Source organism: Perca flavescens, chromosome 23, assembly GCF_004354835.1.
Source record: "Perca flavescens isolate YP-PL-M2 chromosome 23, PFLA_1.0, whole genome shotgun sequence".
Taxonomy (NCBI): Eukaryota; Metazoa; Chordata; class Actinopteri; order Perciformes; family Percidae; genus Perca; species Perca flavescens.
In genome coordinates, this window is record NC_041353.1 from 14,550,073 (window position 1) to 14,572,893 (window position 22,821).

At 39.9% G+C, this 22,821-nt stretch overlaps 2 protein-coding genes across 5 annotated transcripts in view; one reads left to right on the forward strand and one right to left on the reverse strand.

The window, feature by feature from the left end:
- The window catches only part of ccdc146 (coiled-coil domain containing 146), a 46,221-nt gene extending 23,958 nt beyond the window's left edge, over nucleotides 1-22,263 (reverse strand). For all 3 annotated transcript variants that reach the window (XM_028570078.1, XM_028570079.1, XM_028570076.1), the window contains exons 1-5: nucleotides 22,108-22,263; nucleotides 20,937-21,118; nucleotides 5,865-5,947; nucleotides 4,785-5,000; nucleotides 730-787 (exon numbers count right to left, since the gene is read on the reverse strand). In XM_028570078.1, coding sequence (XP_028425879.1) covers nucleotides 730-787; nucleotides 4,785-5,000; nucleotides 5,865-5,947; nucleotides 20,937-21,118; nucleotide 22,108 — 540 coding nt within the window. In that variant the 5' untranslated portion in view covers nucleotides 22,109-22,263. The remainder of the gene's footprint in view (nucleotides 1-729; nucleotides 788-4,784; nucleotides 5,001-5,864; nucleotides 5,948-20,936; nucleotides 21,119-22,107) is intronic.
- Nucleotides 10,380-20,319, forward strand: fgl2a (fibrinogen-like 2a). 2 transcript variants are annotated; one of them, XM_028570082.1, is made up of 6 exons: nucleotides 10,380-11,247; nucleotides 12,090-12,294; nucleotides 16,896-17,115; nucleotides 18,353-18,523; nucleotides 18,633-18,956; nucleotides 19,197-20,319. In XM_028570082.1, the coding sequence occupies exons 1-5, from the start codon at nucleotides 10,486-10,488 to the stop codon at nucleotides 18,946-18,948; spliced, it is 1,674 nt and encodes a 557-aa protein (XP_028425883.1). In that variant the 5' UTR covers nucleotides 10,380-10,485; the 3' UTR covers nucleotides 18,949-18,956; nucleotides 19,197-20,319. The 2 variants fall into 2 exon arrangements, with proteins under 2 accessions (XP_028425883.1, XP_028425882.1); XM_028570081.1 differs by having other exon boundaries at nucleotides 18,633-20,319.
- Nucleotides 22,264-22,821: the final 558 nt, after the last annotated feature.

Genomic DNA, 22,821 nt, shown 5'->3' on the forward strand with positions numbered 1-22,821 from the left:
TTTATTTAACAGATTCTGAATTTTAGTGCTGGTCATCCAAGTGTTGGAAATGCTCAAACAGCGTTACATTGTGGTAGACTTCTGATCAGTGTAAATAATGAACGTAATACATTATTAATATGACCAATCCTAGTACTGCAGTGTCGAAATCAAGATGATATTGGGATTAAAGTATGATATGATTGTTATTTTTCACTGTAAATGTGTTCCTTTAATTATATATAGCATGCAGAGAATCATGTATATTATAATACAATGTGAGCAGAGATTCATAGAGGAAGCGAGTGTGCTATCACAAACAAAACAGCCTATTATAGGCTCAGATGTCTGTATATTGTAAGGGTATATTTGTTTTTACTTTTAAATAATATATTTGAATGCTTTGTTAAGCGTTTTTTTGTGACATCAGTTGCCGTTGCGAATGATTACCAGCCGTTACTAACTTAATATGCTTTTTTCTTAAACAAAAGTTAAAAACCTCTCTCCATTTGCAACAAGGATAAAAGCTTTTTAAACTTGTATGCCATAATTTTATCTGAATGGGAGATTGTAATATAAAATGTTTTCAAATGGCTCCAAAAAAGAGCCAATGGCAAGTCTTAATATTGAGGGATTAAGTCTGGATGGAGGCTTAAAGTAAAACTCATATTTATCCTCTCTAAAGACAGCTGTTGCAGTAGTAATCCACATCTCTAAAACTACACACGGATGGTGCAATAATGAACTTACAGCAGGTTTCGGCTGAATCTCAATCTCTTTCTCCAGATACTGCTTCTCTTCCTGCAGACTGCATAAGTAAGGGTCGAGGTGAGGTGAGAAGAAGAGAGCAGGGTAAAAGAGAGGAAGGGAAAAGTTGAACAACAAAACAAAATGTGTTATTAACAGATATAAATAACCTGTTTCAGTTCCTGGTTAAACAGAAAGAGGAATGCCATTAGAGGAATGTGTATTTTTTTTATTTATTTTTTTTAAATATACTGGTGTGCAGTTTCCAGGTAACCAAAACCAAATTCGTGTTACTTGAAGGAGAAAACACCAAAAATGAAAGGATGCAATGGGTGTCAAAAGCTTTGCATAGGTTGCTATGAAAGCTTTCTACTATTAGTGAGTGAATAAAAAGATCTAAATGCTACAGTATACCGCAGACACACATATGTATAAAAGAACCAGTACACACAAGCTTTCTCATACATAGAACACAGAATCATAAATAAAGTACCCAAAACAGTATAAACGTGCATATAAAAACATAATTTCTATGAATTTTTTATCTGCGGCAGACGCTTTTTGTGCAGTTGATTAAAGTTTGTATGAAATAGTTTTGAGTCAGCTTTGTCATTGTGAAAAACCTTACAATAGCACATAGCGTACAGCTACACGTTTCACAAAGTAAATGATATTAATCTTCCTGACAAGTTGATATATTGGACATTAACTGATATACAGAGAAAGCTGCATGAATGCTAAAATATGTGACTGGAAAAAGTGCTGAATTCCTGTGTACCTCTTTGGCTAAAGATAAAGGGCAATGCATGGTGAGCATCTGCTCATCACATGCAAACCGCTGGCAATTTGGTTGGGAGAGGAGTGGGGAAAAAGAACAGAATAAAAGACAGAAAGAGGGGGAAATATGAGGCTGGAGGGGAAGAAAGAAAGGGCAGAAAAATGAAGGAGAAACAAATGATGAGAGCCTGAGGACAAGAGAGCTCACCACCAAAATGCTGTCACAAACAATATGCACACTCAGTGTCCAAACCTGTCTAATACAGCATCCTCTGAGAATGCTATGTAAGTGGTTTCCATTTAATATTTCAATTACGGCTGGACCTTCAACTCTCTGCCTCATTGTGTGTGCTCTGCACTAAAAATCACTGTATCCTACAGATCATATATTTGCAATACAGTGGTGAGTTTACGTGCTGTAAGTGGTTTAATATTGCTGAAGCAATCCCGGGTTGAATGCAATGCAGGAAAAATAACAAAAGAGATCTGTTTAAAAGCTTGCTTTAAGTGCTACACTGAAACTGATTTAAATGATTGTATTGCTTATCCTTCAACTGACAGTTCAACTGCTTTCAGTCTCAACAGACACATCAACAGAGAGTGACTAAAAGGTACCCTTTAACTGACATACCCAAAGGGATAGTTTACCTGCTGTCATTGCTTACACACCAACTGACACTTGAACTATTTACACTGCACACAGGAAACTATCTTGGGTGCTTCACCTTCAACTGATATTTCAACTGCTTTCATAATTTACAGTTCAACTACTTTCATCTCAGTCTGACAATTTGACTGCCTACAGGACATAGACATTTGCATGTTGGCACCTATTTTCACCTGAAATTTCAGTTGCTTTCATCATTTCAAATGGCATTTCAACTGCTTTCATCTATTTAAATGACATTTCAACTGACTGCTTTAAGTGATTCAATTTGCAACTCCTATTTAACATCTTACACACACAACACCAACTGACATTTTAAGACATTTTGACCTGTTCACAATCTTTGTACCTGCAAAAGTTTCTTCAAAAAGTTTTCTAGTTTTTGCTTTTTGTCTTGTGGATTACTGGTTGATTTTACTTTCTCAGGCCTCTGAAATGTATTACATCAACGAAGGAAAAGAGAAAGAAAAGAAAAGTGTGTGTACAGAAAAGTGGGAGATAGTTTTCCATTTCTGTGGGTGTTTGACTCTTTGGACACACTCACTGTTAGTGGTGTTGAGTGAGTTAGGGGAAGGAAAAGAGAAACCTGTAGAGGAAAATGGTTGCGATGAGAAAAGAGACAACAGACTACAGGACTGACGCCAAAAAACTAACCAGTGTGAAGAGCTCAGACAAGTAAACATGTTACATCCAGAGTAGGGCTGAACGATTAATTGCATTTGCAATAATATTGCAATATGTTAAAATGCGATTTCCTAATTGCAAAGGCTGCGATTTGGTCACGACTCGCAAGAGCAAATCAGTCTGCATTCTGCAGAGAAAGGGCCCTATCTTGCACTCAGCGCAATTGCCTTTGTACACCGACACATGTATCATTCCTATTTTGCACCCGACGCACGGCGGATTTTTCCCTCCACAGACGCACGTCGGTAAAATAGGGAATGTATTTGCGCTCCCAGGGGCGGTTCAGCGAAAAGAGGAGCCGTGTTCCGGCGCAAACGTTATTGGTGCTATTTTGCAGTTTCAGAAAACAATTCCGCCACTGACCAAGAAAAACCTGGTCTAAAGTCAGTGGCGCTAGTCTAAAGTTAGTAGCGCGTTATTCAGATGCTATTTTAGGGGCGCATGCTTGGCCATAATGTAGCGTGGGCACAACGCGCATACACTTCTCTCATCTACACAGACGCAGCAGTTCCCATTTTTGCAAACCATACATAATTACAAAGAAAAATATTACTGAAAATGCGCTTCAGGTGTTTGGATTGATCAGGAGGAACTTTACAGTACAGTCCTCAAAAAGTCGCAGCATTCTTTGTGGCTTGTTGTGTTTTAGACAACATTTCCATGAATCAATGGATGTGTTGATGACATAAATGAGGAAATATCAGAGGACTTAAGGAGACGTGATGTTGAACTACGGTGGGATTGGACACTCCGGGGGAATCTGGTCCGGGAGTAATGCGCGATCCGCTCCTGATGGAGCGGGTGGACGGAGATGGAGTGGGGGGAGGAGGAAGGGGCACAACAGGAGCAGGTGGTGCGTTTGGAGGCCCACGCTCCATGGCTGCAGCAATCCTCTCCAGTCTTGAGGAGATGCGCCCGAGAGGCCGCAGCGACATCGCCACCCGGTCAAGACGGGCATTTATTACTTTGCCGCATCCCAGACAGCTCCCGCTGGCGTGCGCCAGGCAAATCCGCCGTCATAATAGCAATCCGCCATGGAACAAGCACGCCTGCTCTTAAAGGGAATGTGAGATGACGCTCTGATTGGTTATTTTCATGTTACTCCCAAACCACACCTAGCTACTTCAGACCAACCCATTTTAGATTTGCGTCGGGCGCAAGATTCATTTATCCCGCTGGTATGATAGCAACCGAGATCCGCCCACAAAGATACTTGCGTTTTGCGTTTCATACTTGCGTTTCAGATCGTTAAAATAGGGCCCAAAGCATCAACTTGGCACGCTAACGCTACGCTTTACCTTGAGCTGATTTCCGTCATTCAAACAACTCTGAGTTGTAGTTTAAAACTCTAACAGATATTTTAATAAAATTAAGGGTTTTATTCGGGCTCGAGTCCATACATGCAGTTAATGGATACAGGCACGCAAAACTGAAGGCTTGGTTGGCAACGATTAGCGGTTAGCTAATTGCATATCAAATCACAATTGCAATATTTGTGAAAAAAAAAATCGCAATTAGCAATTCGATTATTTTCAAAAATTGTTCAGCCCTAATCCAGAGCAAACATAAATATCCACTCAAACCTGGTACTTTTTCTTCTGATAAAAATGTTTCAGTGACACACACACACACACACACACTAACCAATACTATTTGTGTGTCTTTTATTCTGTGTGTGTGTGTGTGTGTGTGTGTGTGTGTGTATATATATGTGTGTGTGTGTTTGTAAGCCCAAGCTGCAGCCACATTTGAGAGAAGATTGTAATAGATGTATTTTTTTGAATAAAATGTCATTTTCATTTGATACAATATCTGAAAATGAAACGTGCTGCATGAGTGATTACAATAATAAAGTGTGTACACACACATATATATATATATATATATATATATATATATATATATATATATTTAAATATACACAGCTCACCATTTCAGTTTGTGCTTTGTCTTGTTCTCTCTGTCCTCAGAAGCTTTTAGTTCATTGTATGTCTGGAGGAGCTTTTGCCTCAGTTCATTGACCTCACACTCAGGCTCCTCAGAGGTGCTCTGCTCCTCTGTTCTCTCCAGCTCATCCTGCAGCCTCTCCAGCTCAGCACGACACCTCTTTGCCTCTCCCAAAAGGTGGATCTCAGAATCCTGGGTACTATTGGATGAAACAATGATTTAAGTTTGTGATATGCAATAGACAGATACTTTTTCCTAACTGCTGGGTACATTTACATGCTTTCTAACAGTCCAAAACAAGGGTAAAACTGTAGACTGACAATGTTACGTCATTATTTCCACATGAAAACATGACAGTACCCTCTGCTTTCCAAGAACTACTTGTTTTTGCAAGCTGTCATGTTCTATTACATCACTATTCACTGGATCTCATGACTCTTTTGTAAAACTAACCAATAGCTATAACATAAAGCCCTAGTTAAATGGCAAATCATATAAAAAGGTTTTTTTCTGATTTTTACAAGAAATTACACAGAGATTAGTTGTTTCCACAAGAAACTGGGGTCTCAAAAGTTATAATTTCACTCTATCTAGTGTGTGCCTTGGTGGCGATTTGTAGAATCAGTGTTCCATTAAGGATTTAATAAAGCTTAAAAAGAATTACGTTTTTGATTGACATGTGTCTTAGCCTATTACAGTCCGTTGTGTTGGTTAGTACTGCCTCAGTTACAACCTTGCTTTCACCTCTTTGCTCAAATTAGGATTCCTGGCTCCACTAACTGAGTCAGAAGTGACCCCAATCAAAATGTCTCTTCAGAAACCAGTGGCTTGTCACAGATGCTACTTCCACACTTTTTCAACGGTATATACGAGCAGCACAACTAGATCTGATGAGGAGTTTTCTTCAAGGACACTTTCATTGGACATATTCTGTTTGTCACAAGAATAGAACTTCTCTGCTATGCTGTAATCTCAACATCTTTGCAGTCATAATGCACCTTCAAAATATAACACACAATTATGAGGGTGACAAATGAACTTGTGTTTCAACAGGAATACATACCTCTTCAGAGTATCATGGAGTAGCCTGTAGCTGATTTTCAGTTTGGCTACTTTGGTCTGGCTGATTTTGCCCAATGATAGCAACTGAGGAGCATGGAAACAGAAATATTACAAATCATATGGACATGAAAAAACAGAAGGTACTACCCAATATAATTGATTATTTATGTTTTTTAGTAACTCTTAAGATTTAAAAACTCCTATCAGCAAATGTGTCAATCATCCACATCTGAAGAGTCTAGCTACAGCCAGACATTACAGCAGTCCTAAACTTGGCTTCGCTCAGCTAAGTTGGCAACATATCCTCCTGCATGGGTTTGCCAGCTCAGGATGCACCATTTCAAAGTCTTTGATCTGACCCAGAGCTGGCTGTATAAAAGCTAAGATATTAATAGAAAATCACATTCTGTGGAAATCTCTTGTTGCCATTCTTTCCAGACAGAATATTCAATAGGATGATATTGCTTTGAACCCTGCAATTCTGACCAGTATGCATTTTTGTAATATTGTTTAGTGACATAATTAAGTTCCAGAACTTGAAAACTAAATCACTGAGACTCCAAAAGAGTTCCAAATTTCATAATAGTCAGAAGTTTTTTTGTTGAAAAAAACATTGCTTTATTTTTGCTGTTCTATGCTCAAACTTCTGTTACCGTTCTGTTAGCTCTTTTATATCTGCCTGAGCTCGCCAACACAAAGTGTGATCGACCACAACAAAGCCCAACTCCCTGATGTCTGTAAAGAGGATTTAACCCAAGTTGGGCTGAATTAAACTTTAATCATCACAGCAGATATCACAATTATCAGAACACCCGTTCACAATCAGTATAAAAACGAACCTCTAACTATCTGCAATCTCAAAATGGGAAGAAAAATCATTGAGAATGGCCCATACATAACGACAGGTAGATTACAGGTACCATTAGTTCTGGATGAGAGTTGATAAAAAAGATACACAGCTGTGAAACCTTGGTAAAAAGAAAACAAAACACAGCAAAGAGAAAGATATCAGGTCAACAGCATTGCAAAAAGGGGAAATTATCACAAAGAGTTGTTGTTAAATTTCTCTCTGTGGCAACTTAGTTGTGTGTGTGTGTAAACACTGATAGAAACAGAAGACCGGTGTTGTTCCCTCTTATCTTCAGAGCCAGGCTGGTAGAGTGGGGAGTAATGAGGGATAGCCTTGTCTGTATCAAAGAGCCGCAGAATTGAGGATATCTCAGGTCAGACAGTGTAGCAGGTAATCTAATGGCAATGAACACACACAGACGCTCTGATCACACACACACACACACACACACACACACACACACACACACACACACACACACACACACACACACACCCACAGCCCAACTTCAAACATTAGGTATAGTCGATGATGTTTTTAGATTCATTCCATTATATTGTTTATCTAGCTATTGTCAAATGTTCTAGCAAGTACCGGACCACGTTCCAAGGGCTGAAGGACAGAGATATGAATGTTCTGAACGATAGATTAAGGCTCTGGTTAATATGATTTATTCAGATGTTTTTCAGTCAGTTTGCATTAGCAGTCCCCCAAGGTCTTGTCACTACAAGCAAAACACCTGACAAGTATTACATGATCTGTGTTTAAAACATTTTGATGTTTGGTTAAATCTCTCACTCTTACATCTTGAAATGGTAAATGGGTTATCTGGTCCGGATTGATCTTTTAAGTGGAACTTGACACAAAATCTAAGATTAACTCCTAAAAAAAAGAATATTACGGGAACATGCGAAATTATCTTATTGCACTGAAACAAAATAACGATTCAAAACAGAATTTGAGGCTAAATAACACCATCAAATATGGGCAGTGTTGTGTTTTTAGCATAGCAGTGATGCAACAGACATTCTGGCCATACGCTGGGCATTTATCTGAGGGAAGCAGCCTGAAGCGGTTTCGGGCAGCCTCTCTAATTCTGGTGCCAAGACTTATCTTCAGCGGTATAGAGTATTGGAGGCTTTTATAGGGTGGCTGCATAAGGCTCACATGTGGCAGACCATCTTTTCAAGTGCGATAGAGATAATCACTGGAAGATGTTTATGCAGGCATATGGACACACATACCTGTCCATCTTCTCCCCCCAAGCATGTGATCTATACTGCAGCAATACACCCTCCAGTAAGAGTGTGTGGCAGCAGGTATGTGAAGTGTATAACAAAAACAACCTGTGGGCTTTAATACTCCTGTACCCTCAGGGAGAAAAATAATGACTACAGAGGCACAGCGCTGGATTCCACTGTGTGATGGAGAGAACCACCATCCCTCTTTGTGTGTATCTATGCCTTTATGTGCGTATATTGACTGTTGGAACTGGAGTTGAGCCTACAGCTAAATTGAATCACTTTTTCAGAAAAAAGTTTTGTGCTGTAATATTTCCCTTTCTGGCGTGTTCCTCTTTCAGGGCTGAGAGCAACTTCAGTTGATGAAATCAATTATCCGAAACTGTGTCACTTCTCAAGAAATATGACATGTCCATGAGACGCTCCAAACGCCCCATAAAAAAAAAATCCAATTACATGACCTGTGGTTATAAATCCCGTAATACACTGGAACAATAGCCATGTCCTAGAAACAAATAATCAGTGCCAAGTTAATGAACTTAATAAGAGTTTATATCAGGACTCAGGGCTGTAGGGGAACATCCAGACTGTAAATGTCACTGGGTGAGGATCCAAAGCTAATAATTGTTTACTTTGCAGAATAAACAATTAGTTTTAATAGCTTGCATTGCTTAATCATTTCTATAGGATTCTCCATGAAATTGCCCAATGTATAAATAATGTCTGTGGGTGAGTATGAGTGCAATTTCAATCTAAAAACCACCAAAAATGACCACATTACCACATCATCATTACAGGCAAAAACAAGTGTATTGTTCATAAATATGTTATTATCTGTTCCATCACTGGTGACATTACAGCAATTAAAGTTCTAATACATTTTATAGTCAGTCATTGTGTAACTTCGCCAACAGCTGGCGCCACAGAATGGAGTGATGAGGACGAGAAGGGTGGGTCAAAACTTGTCTGTCAGCCAATATCTGCCATATTGACGTATATTTGAGTGAGGCACTTTCTGTAAAATAACAATTCAATATTCTTGTTTTTTGATATTTGGTCTTCTCATGGAGGAGGCAAGTGAAATAAGAATTGTCATGTGGGGCAATAAAGTTCTTAGGGATGTCGCTATTGGTATAAACGCCTTGAGATGTATCATTTCGTTTTCAAGGGGGTCCCAAAACAAGACATTTCTGATGCTTTGTTTATTGTAACAATGTGCGCTACCAAAATGTCCCAGTTCCCTTCATTACAAAAACTGGTGCCTATTTCACACAGTGCTAAATGCAAGAGAATCATTAAGCAGCACAAAATAAATAAAGAGCACAGAGCAGCCAGCAGTTTCAATTAATGATATCCACACTGACAGCCTGTGAGGGGAGTGGAGCCATTTGGATTTAAAAATGTGGGTTTTATTTTGCATTTCTTTTAGTGACATGCTGCAGGTCAACCTGCTGCTGTTGGCTTGAAATCACTTTTGAATTTCCATATTTGTTCATGCTTGAGATGAAGAGAGGTTAAACGCAGTCCAAACTTTCCTTAAACAACACAGGAAAGTATTGTATCAGGAAAGGACAATGTAACAAAAAAGATATAGGAAACCATTGAAGATACAATGAGATGTGGGCTATATTTTCTTTTTGAAGTGCTTTTTATCCATCAAAAGATATCTTATGGAAATTGATTTGGCCTTACTCATTTTAATGTTTTATCTATTCTAAGTTAATTGTGCAAGCTGCAGCTGTATTACATAGAAAAAAATAAATATCAAATCAAGCCAGAGTACTGACAGGTGCTCAATATTGTTCATCAGGATTCAGGAAAAACTGATTCTGAAGTCTGATGATTCCGTTGCTTAATTTGGAAACACTTGAGTAAGCCTTGTAAATAAAAAAAAAAAAAGAGTTGTTTGTACCAATTAAAACAAACTCTCTTTAATGTTGCTGCTGGCAAACTACAGATTTTACATTGTGCCCAGCTGAGCCTAATTGGCTTTGGAAACTGAACTGGGTCGGAGGATGAGGCCTTTAAATTTTGTACTGCGAACGAACATCCAAAATCACAAAACAGCACAGCATGGAAAAATCATCACCCTAATTTATCAGTTGAGTGGATAGTTCCTGTGTACTGAGTCATTTGGCTCTTCAGGGAAATGAGCAGACTTCAGAGTGAGGCAGGACGGTAACATGCAGGCAAAGGACCCACCTTCTCTCTTTACATTCCTCCCTTTCTCTCTCGCCAACTCCCAAAACATGTCTGAATCTCTGTGGTTTTACACAATGCTGCCGATATGGTGTTGTGCATTACGCAACAGCATAGCCCCTCCCATCCTCTCTAACTCCGCACCCTCCCTCTCCCTCGCTCTCCCTCCCTCCCTCGTTCTGATATTAATGACACAGCTATCTGAGGCAGCGGCAGTTCCCCAGCGCTCTCCCTCCTGCAAGCTGCGCTCATACACACATACACTCTTAAAACCAATAGGATATTGGACATACATACACATACTTAGAATCTGCAGCTGCGGGCACAGGCATATGCTCACACACACACACACACACACACACACACACACACACACACACACACTACTATACGCATTCAGACACTTTGAGTTTATATCAGGGGCAGTTGCAGACACTTTCACTTTACACACATTTATTTCTCCTATACAATATTCACACAGAAAAATGAGGACAATTGTGCTTTGCGTTTGTGCAACTCTCCTGCTTACAGCCGCCTTGGTGCCACACGCCAGCCGGGCAGCAGACCTCCCTGTCAACTCACACCAGAGATGGGACGCTAAAGGACAATTTTCTTTGGGATCTGAATCTGGGACTCCCACCTCCTGCCCCATTAAACTGAGACCCTCGGGCCAGTGTGGGAGCTCCGGAGCCGTGGCAGAGGAGGGGGAGGACTGCCCTTATCAGCTCACCCTGCCTCCCCTCACCATCCAGCTGCCCAAGCAGTTCAGGCTGCTGGAGAAGACGATGAAGGAGCTGCAGAGCCTGAAGGAGGTGGTCAACAAGCTAAAGAGCGGATGCCAGGAGTGCCGTGGGGCACGGGGCAATGGAGCTTTTGGACATCAGCAAGCTGACCAGGGACAGATGCAGATCCCCATTCAGAGGGATGCGGAGGAAGAATTGAGACTGGACCTGACAGGACAGGACGTGCAAGGTGGGTCCAGCCAAGAAGAGAGGAGAGATGGGATGGTCCCTGGAGCTACTGTGGACGTTGCTGGACTGGGGCATGGTTCTATTTTGGGGAAAATTCCAGCGAGCACTATGCAGGAGATGCAGGTAAGAGACACAGTTCAGTCTCACGCTTCTAATTGGAAAATGCAGGATTTTAAGGAATGAATGAATGAAGACTACTACAAAAACACTTGGTTCAATGCAAAGATAAAGACCCTGGGCATATACATATACTATATATTTTAGAAAATCATTTTGAATTTCTGATGTCATAAAAGTTTTGTATATGTTTTGTCAGTCTAACCCAAATTAGCATAATCAAGTTTTGGCATTATTTAAACTGTGTAAAATCAGTACACATTCTGACCATATAAACATTATTTAGAGGTCTGTACAAACAGTGTATTTGTTGCACTGCACCAATTCTGTATTCCCACCAAAGCCATTAAAATTTCCATAAGCCATTATCAGCCTTGTATAGATTTTAGTGACACTGATCTAAACAAACTAAACTAGAATGTGCTTTAAAGACGTAACATAAACTAAACTAGAATGTGCTTTAAAAACGTAACATAAACGTAACAAAGTCACCTAAAATTGCCCAGTCAAACGTACCCAGCTGGAATGTAAACTGGCCAGATGTTAAAAGACCTGTAAAATCCTACCTGGCACCAATCCACCAGGGAAAATTCTTGGCACTGTAAACAGGTTGGGGAATCAGTGTTAGACACCAGCCAAATGGCGGTATTTTTTTGCTCTGTCTGGACAGTTTGTTGACTCTCCCAGCCACTTTGGCAGATGGCCAACCATCAGGCAGACTTGTTTCTATTCTAAAATTCAAATTGGCTGGTAAAACAATGAAGGAGGCTGGTGACTTCAGGAATTCACCGGCTTTGTATTCTGTGCACAGAAATCATTTCCTTCTCCTCTGCTCTGGCCCTTCCCAGGTAAAGCTGAATAGGATGTCAGCCAGTCTGCGCAACGCAAGGAGCCAGATCTCAGCTATGCAGGGTCGTATGGAGGGGCTCAACCTGCTCAACATGGACAACGTGCAGGCTATGGTGGACAGGCGGGTGGAGAACATCACTGGAGTGGTCAACAAACTCAGCTCCACCTGCACTAGCCAGTGTGCAGTACAGAACGCCCCTCAGTGTAAGCCTGCTCTCACTAAAATTACTTTAGGAGCATTCTAATTTATTTCTTTTTGTATTTTGAATGCTCTAATCTTTTTCTTCCATTTTTTTGGTCTATCCAAATACACCGAAAACCCCTTTTTATGTGTTTTCTATTATGTTATATTCCATTCTGTTCCATCTTTGCTGTTTCAAAGATGCCTCTCCTCATATATTCATTTTTTGCAATATTTGTGGTCTTTTTTGTCTCTATTTTATATTTCCTTAACATTTCCCACAGATGTTGTTATGGTAATGAAACTCCAGTACACACCATACACACCCAGCAGTTTAAGGTTGTTGTGACTTAAATTTTCTGGCATAGGATCTATCCAATCATGCCTAAGTGGATATGGTGACTTGTAATCACTATAAACAACCCAACTCTGGGTGGTCACCTTCACCCAATGAAGCCTTTGTCTCTGGGAAATGGGAAATGAAATCTTCCAGGCTGACAATGACATTGACAACTACACACAGTGGTTTGTTGCGACATGCCTTCTCCATTACCGATATGAACACATTATGAACAATTGTGAAAAGAGGAATTTTCCATCAGCTTTATGCTATGCTATAGTGAGGGTCTGCAAAAGCTTCTCATGACCACTACCGTTGAGCCTTAGTCGGCTTAGTACAGCCATAACAAAAATTACCACACAAAATAGCTTTGGGTTGAGGTCATACTGTACATGAGTGAAGCAATATGACAACTGGGGTCAGAGTGAGAATTCAAATTACCTCTTATATAACTAATTAAGTGCCTTGGCATTCCTCTACTCTCCATATGCAGACACTTAAAAAAGGGGAGAGAAAAGAGACAGATACTTGGCCCCTAGACTACTACATAGTGTGAACATTAAAAAAATAACCTTAAAAAAGGCAACAGTTTCTATTCAGGTTCAATTCCTTAAAGAGGAAGTCTAGAGATTGATGTGATTAGAACCTAATGATGGAGACTATGTAAAAAGTTATCAGTAGGGATTGCAAACTAGCAAAGAATACCAAACTTTCCACTTTACATTGATGCAAAAGCTTTTCTGGAAAAGGGTACAGTCGAAATGCAGGACTCTTTAGACTGAAATTGAATAATACCCCAATATTGCATGCGTGAATGTGAATGTGACACTATATTGGGGCTTTTATGTGGAAAACAGATGTGAGCTTATTTCTAAGTAGATTAGCTGGGACAGTGGTGTGAAGGGAATCCCAGCTTTCTCTCTTCTGTGTTTTCTTCCCCCATAAACTTGCCTCTTTCTCCTTCAAACTCTCCTTCAATCCTGTCCTCTCCCTTACACATTGATCCTCAGTGTATCCGCTCTTCATCTCTCCATTTCCCTTCATATCTCAGCTCTTTTTCACTTCTTCTCTTGCCATAACTTTCCCTGTTCACTCTCTCTAATCTCCTTTCCGGTGCCTTACCCCTGCCTCTCTCTTCCTCTGGAGGTCATGCTCTTGAGTGCTCATTCCTACATAAAACAACTAGCTCTCATTATCTCTTGACAACACCACAAGAAGTAATGTAGGCAGCTTTCCTGACATTAGTTACGGATGGCACACAGGGTCAGTAACACTTGTCTTTGTACATCAATCTGTCATGTTAAACTTAAGAACTGGCAAATTATTTCGCCGCAGGTTGGGTAATCGTGCCTGATGGTGTCTAAAGTGAATCTAGACAAGAAACAGCTGTTGTTACCAATAATAGTCCAAAGAATTCTAAGACTTCTGCAGTTTCACAACATAAGTTTTTTACTCAAGTGATACGTCTTATTCCAAAAGACTACATTAATAATGGATATGAACTGAACATTTTAGATCTTAAAGATGGAAAAGAAGGTTTTCCTCACAGTAATTATGTCACACCAATCCCATTTTATTTCCAGTGTGAGGTCTCTTAATCTTAAAAAAACACCAGACGATGAATTCATAGGTCTACTTGCTACGAACACTACACTGTAGTTAAAAAAAGGACTTGCCGTGAATAGAGTTTAACGGTTGTTTATTACAATGTCAAAAGTGCTTACTAGTGAATCAATTAATGGCTAAATGGTTCCCCCGACTCGCGAATAAACAATCCAGCTACCAAATTGTAGCTAAATCTTTAAATAATTGATAATGATTTGTACAAACCAAATTTTAATTTGGTGTTCATCCAAAGCATGACAAGCAAGCAGACCTAAGGTGACAACCTTGGAGATTATATCAAGAAAACATTTTTAGGAGACGTCATATAAAACAAATGTGAAGTTTTATTTAGATACTGTATTATCTAGATACTGTAGGAGGTTTAGTGATTGGCAAGCAAATGTTAACCACTCAAGACATACGCAAGGATTTAGAAACCAGCCACACTGGCACAGCTCAATAGGCTACACTACACAGTTCAAACAACATTTACACTCAGGGTATGTTTACAAAAAGGCATCTAAGAATGCTCTGAAAAATGAATTTTCACCCATTTATCCAAACTGATTTGTTTCACCATCAAGCAGGACTAATAGCACCTTTGCCAAGATGCTTTTCATCACTCACGGTGCAAAAGAAGCTCAGTGCTGTAAGCGTTTCTTCCACCCTCTTTGCCAATTCCCGTCACTGCTGCAAGCACTAATCTTTACTTTCACTCCTGTAAGACATGTTAGGGCCTTGAGGTGAACTGATAGCAATTCCTATTACTGTTCAGCTACATTAACTCAATTATAAACAAAGAATTCTGTCAGGAACTGCTTGTGGTGACACACAACTTCCTAAAGGAAGGGTGTAGCTTTTTGATGAGAGTCTCTTTCTGTCAAAACAGACAGTGGTATTCTATGTAAGCTGTTTTTGTGGGGAAAGATTATACTATCACTTTGGATACACATTACAGGTGCTAATCTTAGTCGTTATAGACAAAATAGACTAGTTGTCACAAAATATGCTTCCTTGATAACAGAGTTGTCTTCCTTTTCATGCCAATCATTTATCTGTGTGCAGTCATCCAAACAGGCAATGTGGTATGGTTGGTCAAGAAGTCGTCTATAAAAGCATGTCAGTTATCAGCCTTTAAGGTAGCAGGCTAGCAGTCAAAGCAATCAGCCACCCAACTAACCATTCCATTGACTCAACAGCCACCTCAACAGCCAGACAACCAATCAGCCAACATTAATTTGGACATCAGTTAAGTGGCTGATATTAGAGTTATTTAGGTGAGGCACAGTGCCAGAGGTAGTCAGAAGAGATGGCTCTGGTCTTTGCTGAGAGACAGATGGGGACAAATAAGGAGAGGGAGATGTGAAGTGGAGAAACTACAGTCACTTAAAGGGAAGGTGACACTGAAAGATTTTACAGGACGGTTGAATACCCAAGTGCCGACAGAGCCGTTAACGTGACAAGGATACATTTCTTTCTATGTGGAGTGATCTACCATCTTGCAGACAAAGTATTCTGCGTATTTTGACAAGAAAATACAGATGGCTCCAGATTCAAAGCAATTTAAAAGACAAACTGTGCTTCTAGTATGTGCACCATGTACTAGTTACAAATGCCTTTGCATTTAATAATGAGAGAAGAGAACCCACACCGCATTAACGGTACCAGGAAGTAGCATGACTGCACATTTCTCCGCTCCACAAAACACTTTTCTGTATTCAAGAAACCTGATCTCTATGTAATCAGTATGGTCCCCCCCCTACCTTTGCTCTATTATAATATACCAAGCCACTAAACAGATTTAACAGTATGACAAAACTGTATCAGCAATAGACTGCGTCAAATAAACTCAGTAGGGGTCCACATGCTGCCTGCCCAATGTCAGGATGATTTAGGCCCCGGGTGACAAATGTGTAGGGAGGGGGTACGCCTCTCTAATCCAGTTTTACACTTTCCCACGTTTTGACAAGTCTGTTCCTTTCAATTCCCAAATGCTAACTGACAGGAGCCTTTGGACCTTGGTTTTGGATGGGGTCAGCAGCCTGCAGCGCGACACAGGGGAAAGAAGAAAGCTAAATAAGTGGGTAGATATAAAAAAAAAAGGTGGAAGAGATCTTAGAAAGCAGTGGAGCTGTATGAAATGGGCCTGTGGTGCAGCACAGGGGAAGGTCACTGACTTTTATCCTTCGACAGTGGCCCTTGTCCTTTAACTTACTTTCTTTCATGTTGTAGTCCTGATACTGAATGCAATTTTAAGAAATGGGACATCATGTTGAGAAGCAGAGGACAGGCTTATTGAAAGATAATACTTGGTTTTATCTTAATGACTTGCTGAACTTTAGTTTGATCCACACAAGGAACTGGGGAATAGCCTGGTAACAGGGTTGGCTAAAGAACATCGCTGAACTGTTTTGTGTTTGAATAGACTGCCCCGGAAATTAATGCATGAATGAGAACTTCCACAACGCTTAAAGCTGGTTTCTTGCTAACGTATCGCATTTTCTTTTTCTTTCTTCAGTCTTCCTTAGCCTCAGGGACTGTTTCTATAACTGTCTCTTGGTGGGGCAGAGAAAAATGCCAGAGCAAAGTGAAAATATTATTTAATATCATCCAATAACATCCCCTTAAAACAGCCCTCTCTTCTCCCCCCCCACTCCCTTTTTCTCTATCTCCCAGCAGTTATCTTAGCCCCTCGGGACTGTTCAGACTACAATGTGTTGGAGACGAGGAAGAACGGTGTTTATCGTGTGACCCCTGATCACCGCAACGGAACATTTGAGGTCTTCTGTGACATGGAGTCCTATGGAGGTGGATGGACCGTGATACAGCAACGTCTCGATGGGTCTGTCAGCTTCAACCGCACCTGGGCTGAGTATAAGAAAGGCTTCGGAAACCTCAGGTAACGGGCTCCCGTATCAATTCTCTCAAAAGATATTTTAGGATGGGGGAAAACACGCTATTAACTAAAGCCTGTAAACTCTTCAATGTTGCTCAGAGGCTTGAAAAGACAACCAGTTATATCTAGCTGGCATTTTCAGGTCTTATTTTTTAAGAAAAAAATAGCGGAGGTTGAGGTATTTGTGTTTTTACGTCATTTAGGTTTTAAATTTTTGTTTTATATCAGAAAATACGGGATGTAGAAATAAGCGCTGAAAATGTGTAGAAGAAAAATTTAACAATTTAAAACGTTGGTAAAACAAAAACAAACTGTGAAAAAAAGGTGTCAAAAACATTGAAAGAATAAGTATTTCTGTCGACGTTGACAGGAAGACGATACAAGGGTTAAATGATGGGTGACAATCAACACCCATAACCCATAACCCATAACCCATAACCCATAACCCATAACCCATAACCCATAACCCATAACCCATAACCCATAACCCCACAGCAAGCTGCCACCTACTCCCCAACATGTGTGGGCCTGTAACTGGCCTTTTATCATCTTCTCAGCCTCACCTAACTGGAACCTACCATCTGCTCAGGTAACCATAGGGGGGAACTAGACTGATACACAGCTTTAAAACAACACACAATAGGAAACAAAGCATCAGTTCAACAGTCCTCTCTCATATAGAAACCCACACTGACCCATCAGTGAACCAACTTTAACAGAAAGTAATTTGTTACAAAATAGTTTTACCCTTCCTCCCACAACTTGAGAGTGCCCAGTCACTCAGTGCTTAGAGGACCTAACCATGCACACCTGTTCCCACTAGCACTGATTGTTCAGGGAAGCAGCCTTTTCACACTGACAATATTTTGTTTTAACGCAGTGCCTCTACTAAAACTGGATTCAAATTTCAGCTCATTTTCTCTTTTCTCCTCTCTGCTACTGTAAGAAGGAGTTTTCTTTTATGGGCAACAACCACAGTTACCTGGCTTGATGACTATGCCTACAGATCTAGTATAACCTCCCACTGAAAGAAAATCTCCTCATATCCTTCTTTTACTGTCACACTACCCTCCCCTTGCATCTCCTCCTTTCCTCTCCTCCCCTCTGGCGATAAGTTAATTCAGTTTAAGTAACTGTATCCACTTTCTAATCAATGGTACAAGGATATTAGCTTGTTGTATTAATGTCTCATTTTGCTTTGTCTTATCTCCTCATTCCTCTAACTTTTCCTGTGCTGTAGGGGTGAGTTCTGGCTGGGCAATGACCATATCCACTTGATGACAAAAGCCAAAGACATGATCCTGCGCATCGAGCTGGAGGACTTTGAGGGTGTTCGGGAGTATGCAAAGTACGACCAGTTCTATGTGGCCAATGAATTCCTTCGCTACCGGCTGTCCGTCAGTGGATACAGGTACAATATTAGATTCTGTGCGTGCATACATGTGCGACCAAATATTCATAAAGAAGGACTACATATAATATATATATATATATATATATATATCAATGTTTCATTGTAGTGGGACAGCTGGGAACGCCATCAGTTTCAACAAGCACTTCAACCATGACCAGAAGTTTTTCTCCACGCCCGACCGCGACAACGATATGTATCCCTCCGGAAACTGCGGCACCTACTACAGCTCTGGCTGGTGGTTCGATGCCTGCATGTCCGCCAATCTCAATGGGAAGTACTATCACAAGAGGTACAAGGGAGTCAGAAACGGGATCTTCTGGGGAACATGGCACAACATGTCGACAGAGTACTACCCTACTAACTACAGGCAGGCCTTCAAAACTGTCAAGATGATGATACGGCCCAAGAACTATGCTCCTTAAGGGGACAGGTAAATATTCATATAATCTGACAGACAGATAGACGGAAAAACATAAAGACAGTCCAAAAAATGGACGAACAAGTAGATTCAGAAACTCATACATATGCACATTATCATGCATTTGCACACATTTACACATGCATATGTGTACACCGGAAAATAATATATGCCCTAGACAGTTTGAATGCAGTAATAGCAAAAAATTATTGTGAATGAATTTAACTGTGCTATTACTTTTTCCGACTGCAGTGAGTGTTGCCTTCAAAATGTTGGATTTAAATGATGATACTAAAGAACAATGGACTACGAACGATGAGGGGCTAATAAAAAAAAACACACATTTAGTTCACCAAAGGCCACCCTTCTACAGGGGCCATAATGTTATATGGAGAGTTACCATGAGAGATTTTTCACTGTTTTTCTGACATTTCTCCACTTTCTATCCTGCTGCCTCCCGCTGTAAACCCAGATGAGACACCGCACAGCCCACAGTAGTGGTAAAAACTAATGAGGCTGTCATTTTCTCCACTCTAAATGGTTTCATAATTAACAGCAGCCACTCAAGTGAGGTATATGAGAGCTGATGATACAGTTTTGAGTGGCTCTGAAATTCATTGTGAAAGACTTCATGCCGTGGTCAGAGTCAAACTGCAGGAAGTGATATACAACACGCTTTGAGCAGCAGTGTACAAGTAATAGCTTCTGTGTCGTTTATTTAATTACACTCGCTGACACTTTGCTAATGTATCATCAGCCTATACAATATAAAACATCCCAGTATAAATATTCAGCCTGAGATACATTTCTATTGGATCATTCCCAAATACATTCTGCATTATTGATGCTCTAGTAAATTCTTCTTGACAGCAACCACGGAGCAGGACACTGCTGCAAGAAAAAACAATTGTGTTTCCACCATTATCTCTCTGAACTGAACTACTGCACATCTCTTGATGTCATACACCAGTTTTCACATGTAAAGAAAAACTCCTCCCTGACTCACCACTTGTACAATACTGCCGCCTAATGTTAAAAAAAAAGTATAGCATCATTTAATCCATTCTATACCCACTGTGAATGTGAAGGGCGGGGAAAGAAATGTTTCACTTTAAGGACGTGTACAGTATTTATTTTATTTGCGAGGTTATGATAGCTTTTATATAATACATAGGTCATACAGTAGAAGGTCTAATGATTGTTGATATTTGAGCAATGATAACTGTGCATTATTGTGACCATTCATAGTAATTATGTGTATTTGGAGCTTTGTGTGTGTGTACAATATTGATCTTTTCTATCATTCATATTCAACTGTCATGCCAAAAGATATGCACTTTTTATATCAAAAAATGAATAAAGTTCTAACAACATGGTTGTGTACATTGCAGTGTTTGGTAGTTTGAAATCATATTGATGCCTGCTCCATCTTTATGAAATCATCTTAATGAATGTATACAATAATGTATACAAGTTTAGCATGAGTAACCATGAGTAAGTGTGGGCTATTTGACGCCTGTAAAAATGGAGGGAAAATGGTGCTGCGTCCCCATAATAAATGGGTTAATGAGGTGTGGACTCAATAAAGCTACTCAATAAAAGAATGAGTTCATATCAACTTCACAGAAGATGAATGATCAAACTGTGGGCCTGTGACTTTAATGTCTGTTTACTGTATGATGATCAAGTTAATAAAGTATTGTGTTCATCCACATGATGATTTCAAGTTCCAAGTATTCCCTTTTGTTTAAACATTCAGCTTTAAGGTAAACGTAAGGCACACAAATCCATGTTACAGTACCAAGTTATATTCTAAACATCCATTTAGCTGGGAAATAAAATGGTGAGGGATTTCTCATATTTCCTGGTATGTTTTAAGTAATTTGAGCAAATACTGTCACTGCAACTGCCAAATGTGATGTCTTTCCTATGAAAGCTCCAAAATGCCATTTACAAGAAATATGATCATTTAACAATATTTATGAGTCTTACCTCATCTAGGCACTGGAAAGCAGGACTAGCAGTACTAGCAAAGGGCTGCTCCTCTGGGAGTGCTGCATCAGGTGCAAGGGCCACTAGAGGGGAGTCCTCCATTCCCTTCTCCTCCTCTATTTCTTCCACCTCCACTTCTCTATTGGGATTCCTGCTATCCTGCTGCTTCTCAGATAGACTCACTAATGCAAAACATAAAGATAAATACAGTAGATCAACCAATCTATTGATAGGTATACATACTGTAGACAGGTGATTGGAGGAAGGGAGACAGCAACGGGAGAAAGAGCAATGCAATTATGAAACAGGATGTATAGTGGAAGAATACAACATCAGCAACAGCAATAGGCTATGCAGGATGGGTGTCTTGAAATATGCACACTCTCTCTGTCATTTCCCCAGAGGTGAATAGAAGAAGGGTGGTCACACTGGTATTTTGGTGCCAAAGGTGTTGCCACACAACTGCCTGGAGATACTAACAAACTAGTCAGAGCACACTAGAGTACATGTACATTTATAGGTAACTTTGAAAGATTGTAGTAGTTCTCCATAAACACGAGTGAAATTTCACTTTTATTCTGAAGGATTCTGTTGCTGCTGGCGGAAATCAAAATCATCATAATTTTTTGTATGACTAACCATAGACTGTATATAAAACTAGCTATAAACTCATGGATAAACCGCAAGAAGCTATTTTTGGGCATCTTAATAATTAAAGAAATAGAAAATGTGTCTGTTGCCCTCTTGTCTGCCAATATAGTATATTGTATTATATTATATGCGGTAATAGTTAAAAAGCATATGGGCCTCAAGAAGCAACAGGTACATGCAATTTATCACCTTTAACAAAGGTATTGTTACAAAACAACGCTTTGCACGTCTTTGAAACACTGACAGCGATACTGTCACGCACATGTAAAAGTCGATTAACTTTCTTGAGCGTATCAACGTAATTGTCAAAAAACACTATACAGAGTTCTTCTGTAAAAAAAAACTCTACAGGTGGATGTGTGCTCATACCACCGCTAGCTAGCCAAAAACATTAACGTTACTCATTAAGCCTAGCTACACAGAAGCTAACGAGTTCGCTACAAGTAGCTAAATGTTTGTGCATGTTTGGGTCGGTGTTGTCTGCTAAACGAAGAAACAAACATTTATGCAAAAGTCTTACTTTTGAATATCTTGACTCCTTGCACACGTCTTCAAGACTCGTCCCTTTGTCATACAGAACTATAAAACCATACGCCTTGAACAGTTTAAACTGCGTTACAGCTAGCGATAACAGTTATTGTTAGCCAAACTCAATCACAGATTTCTCTCTGGTTGAATGGCGTGTTGTGGTTACCATAGCAACGACGTCATACGTCCCTAATGTAGTCAGGTTATGTTCTTTATATTGATTTTTACATTGCTTATTTAGCTATAAGCTATACTAAGCGTTTGCTCCTTAAAGTTACCACTTGATCATATAGAAAGATGTAAAAGTTGTGCACAATCCAAAATCTTAAGTCACTTTACACTTGCAGTGACTGACTGTCCAGTAGATGGCGTGAAATAGTAGGCTAATTTACGGTAGTCTTACAGCACATTATCAACATGTGTCGTGCATTGCCAACAGGGACCAGCTGACTGAACACACTAAAATGGAACTGGACGCAACTAACCTGAATTCAATGTAAAAGTGATGGTGACGATGCAATATTGCTGTTCTTTGGTTTGAGAAGTGCCAAAAAAACATGTTCTATTTAAATCCCAGTACTAAACTAGGCTACGTATAAGACCATTTCATACTGTCCCCGGTATTAAATACGCCCTACTCTGTGTGCATAGAATAGGCTATATACTACGAAGGAGGTAGATATCCCTTTAGGTTTTTCAGTCAACA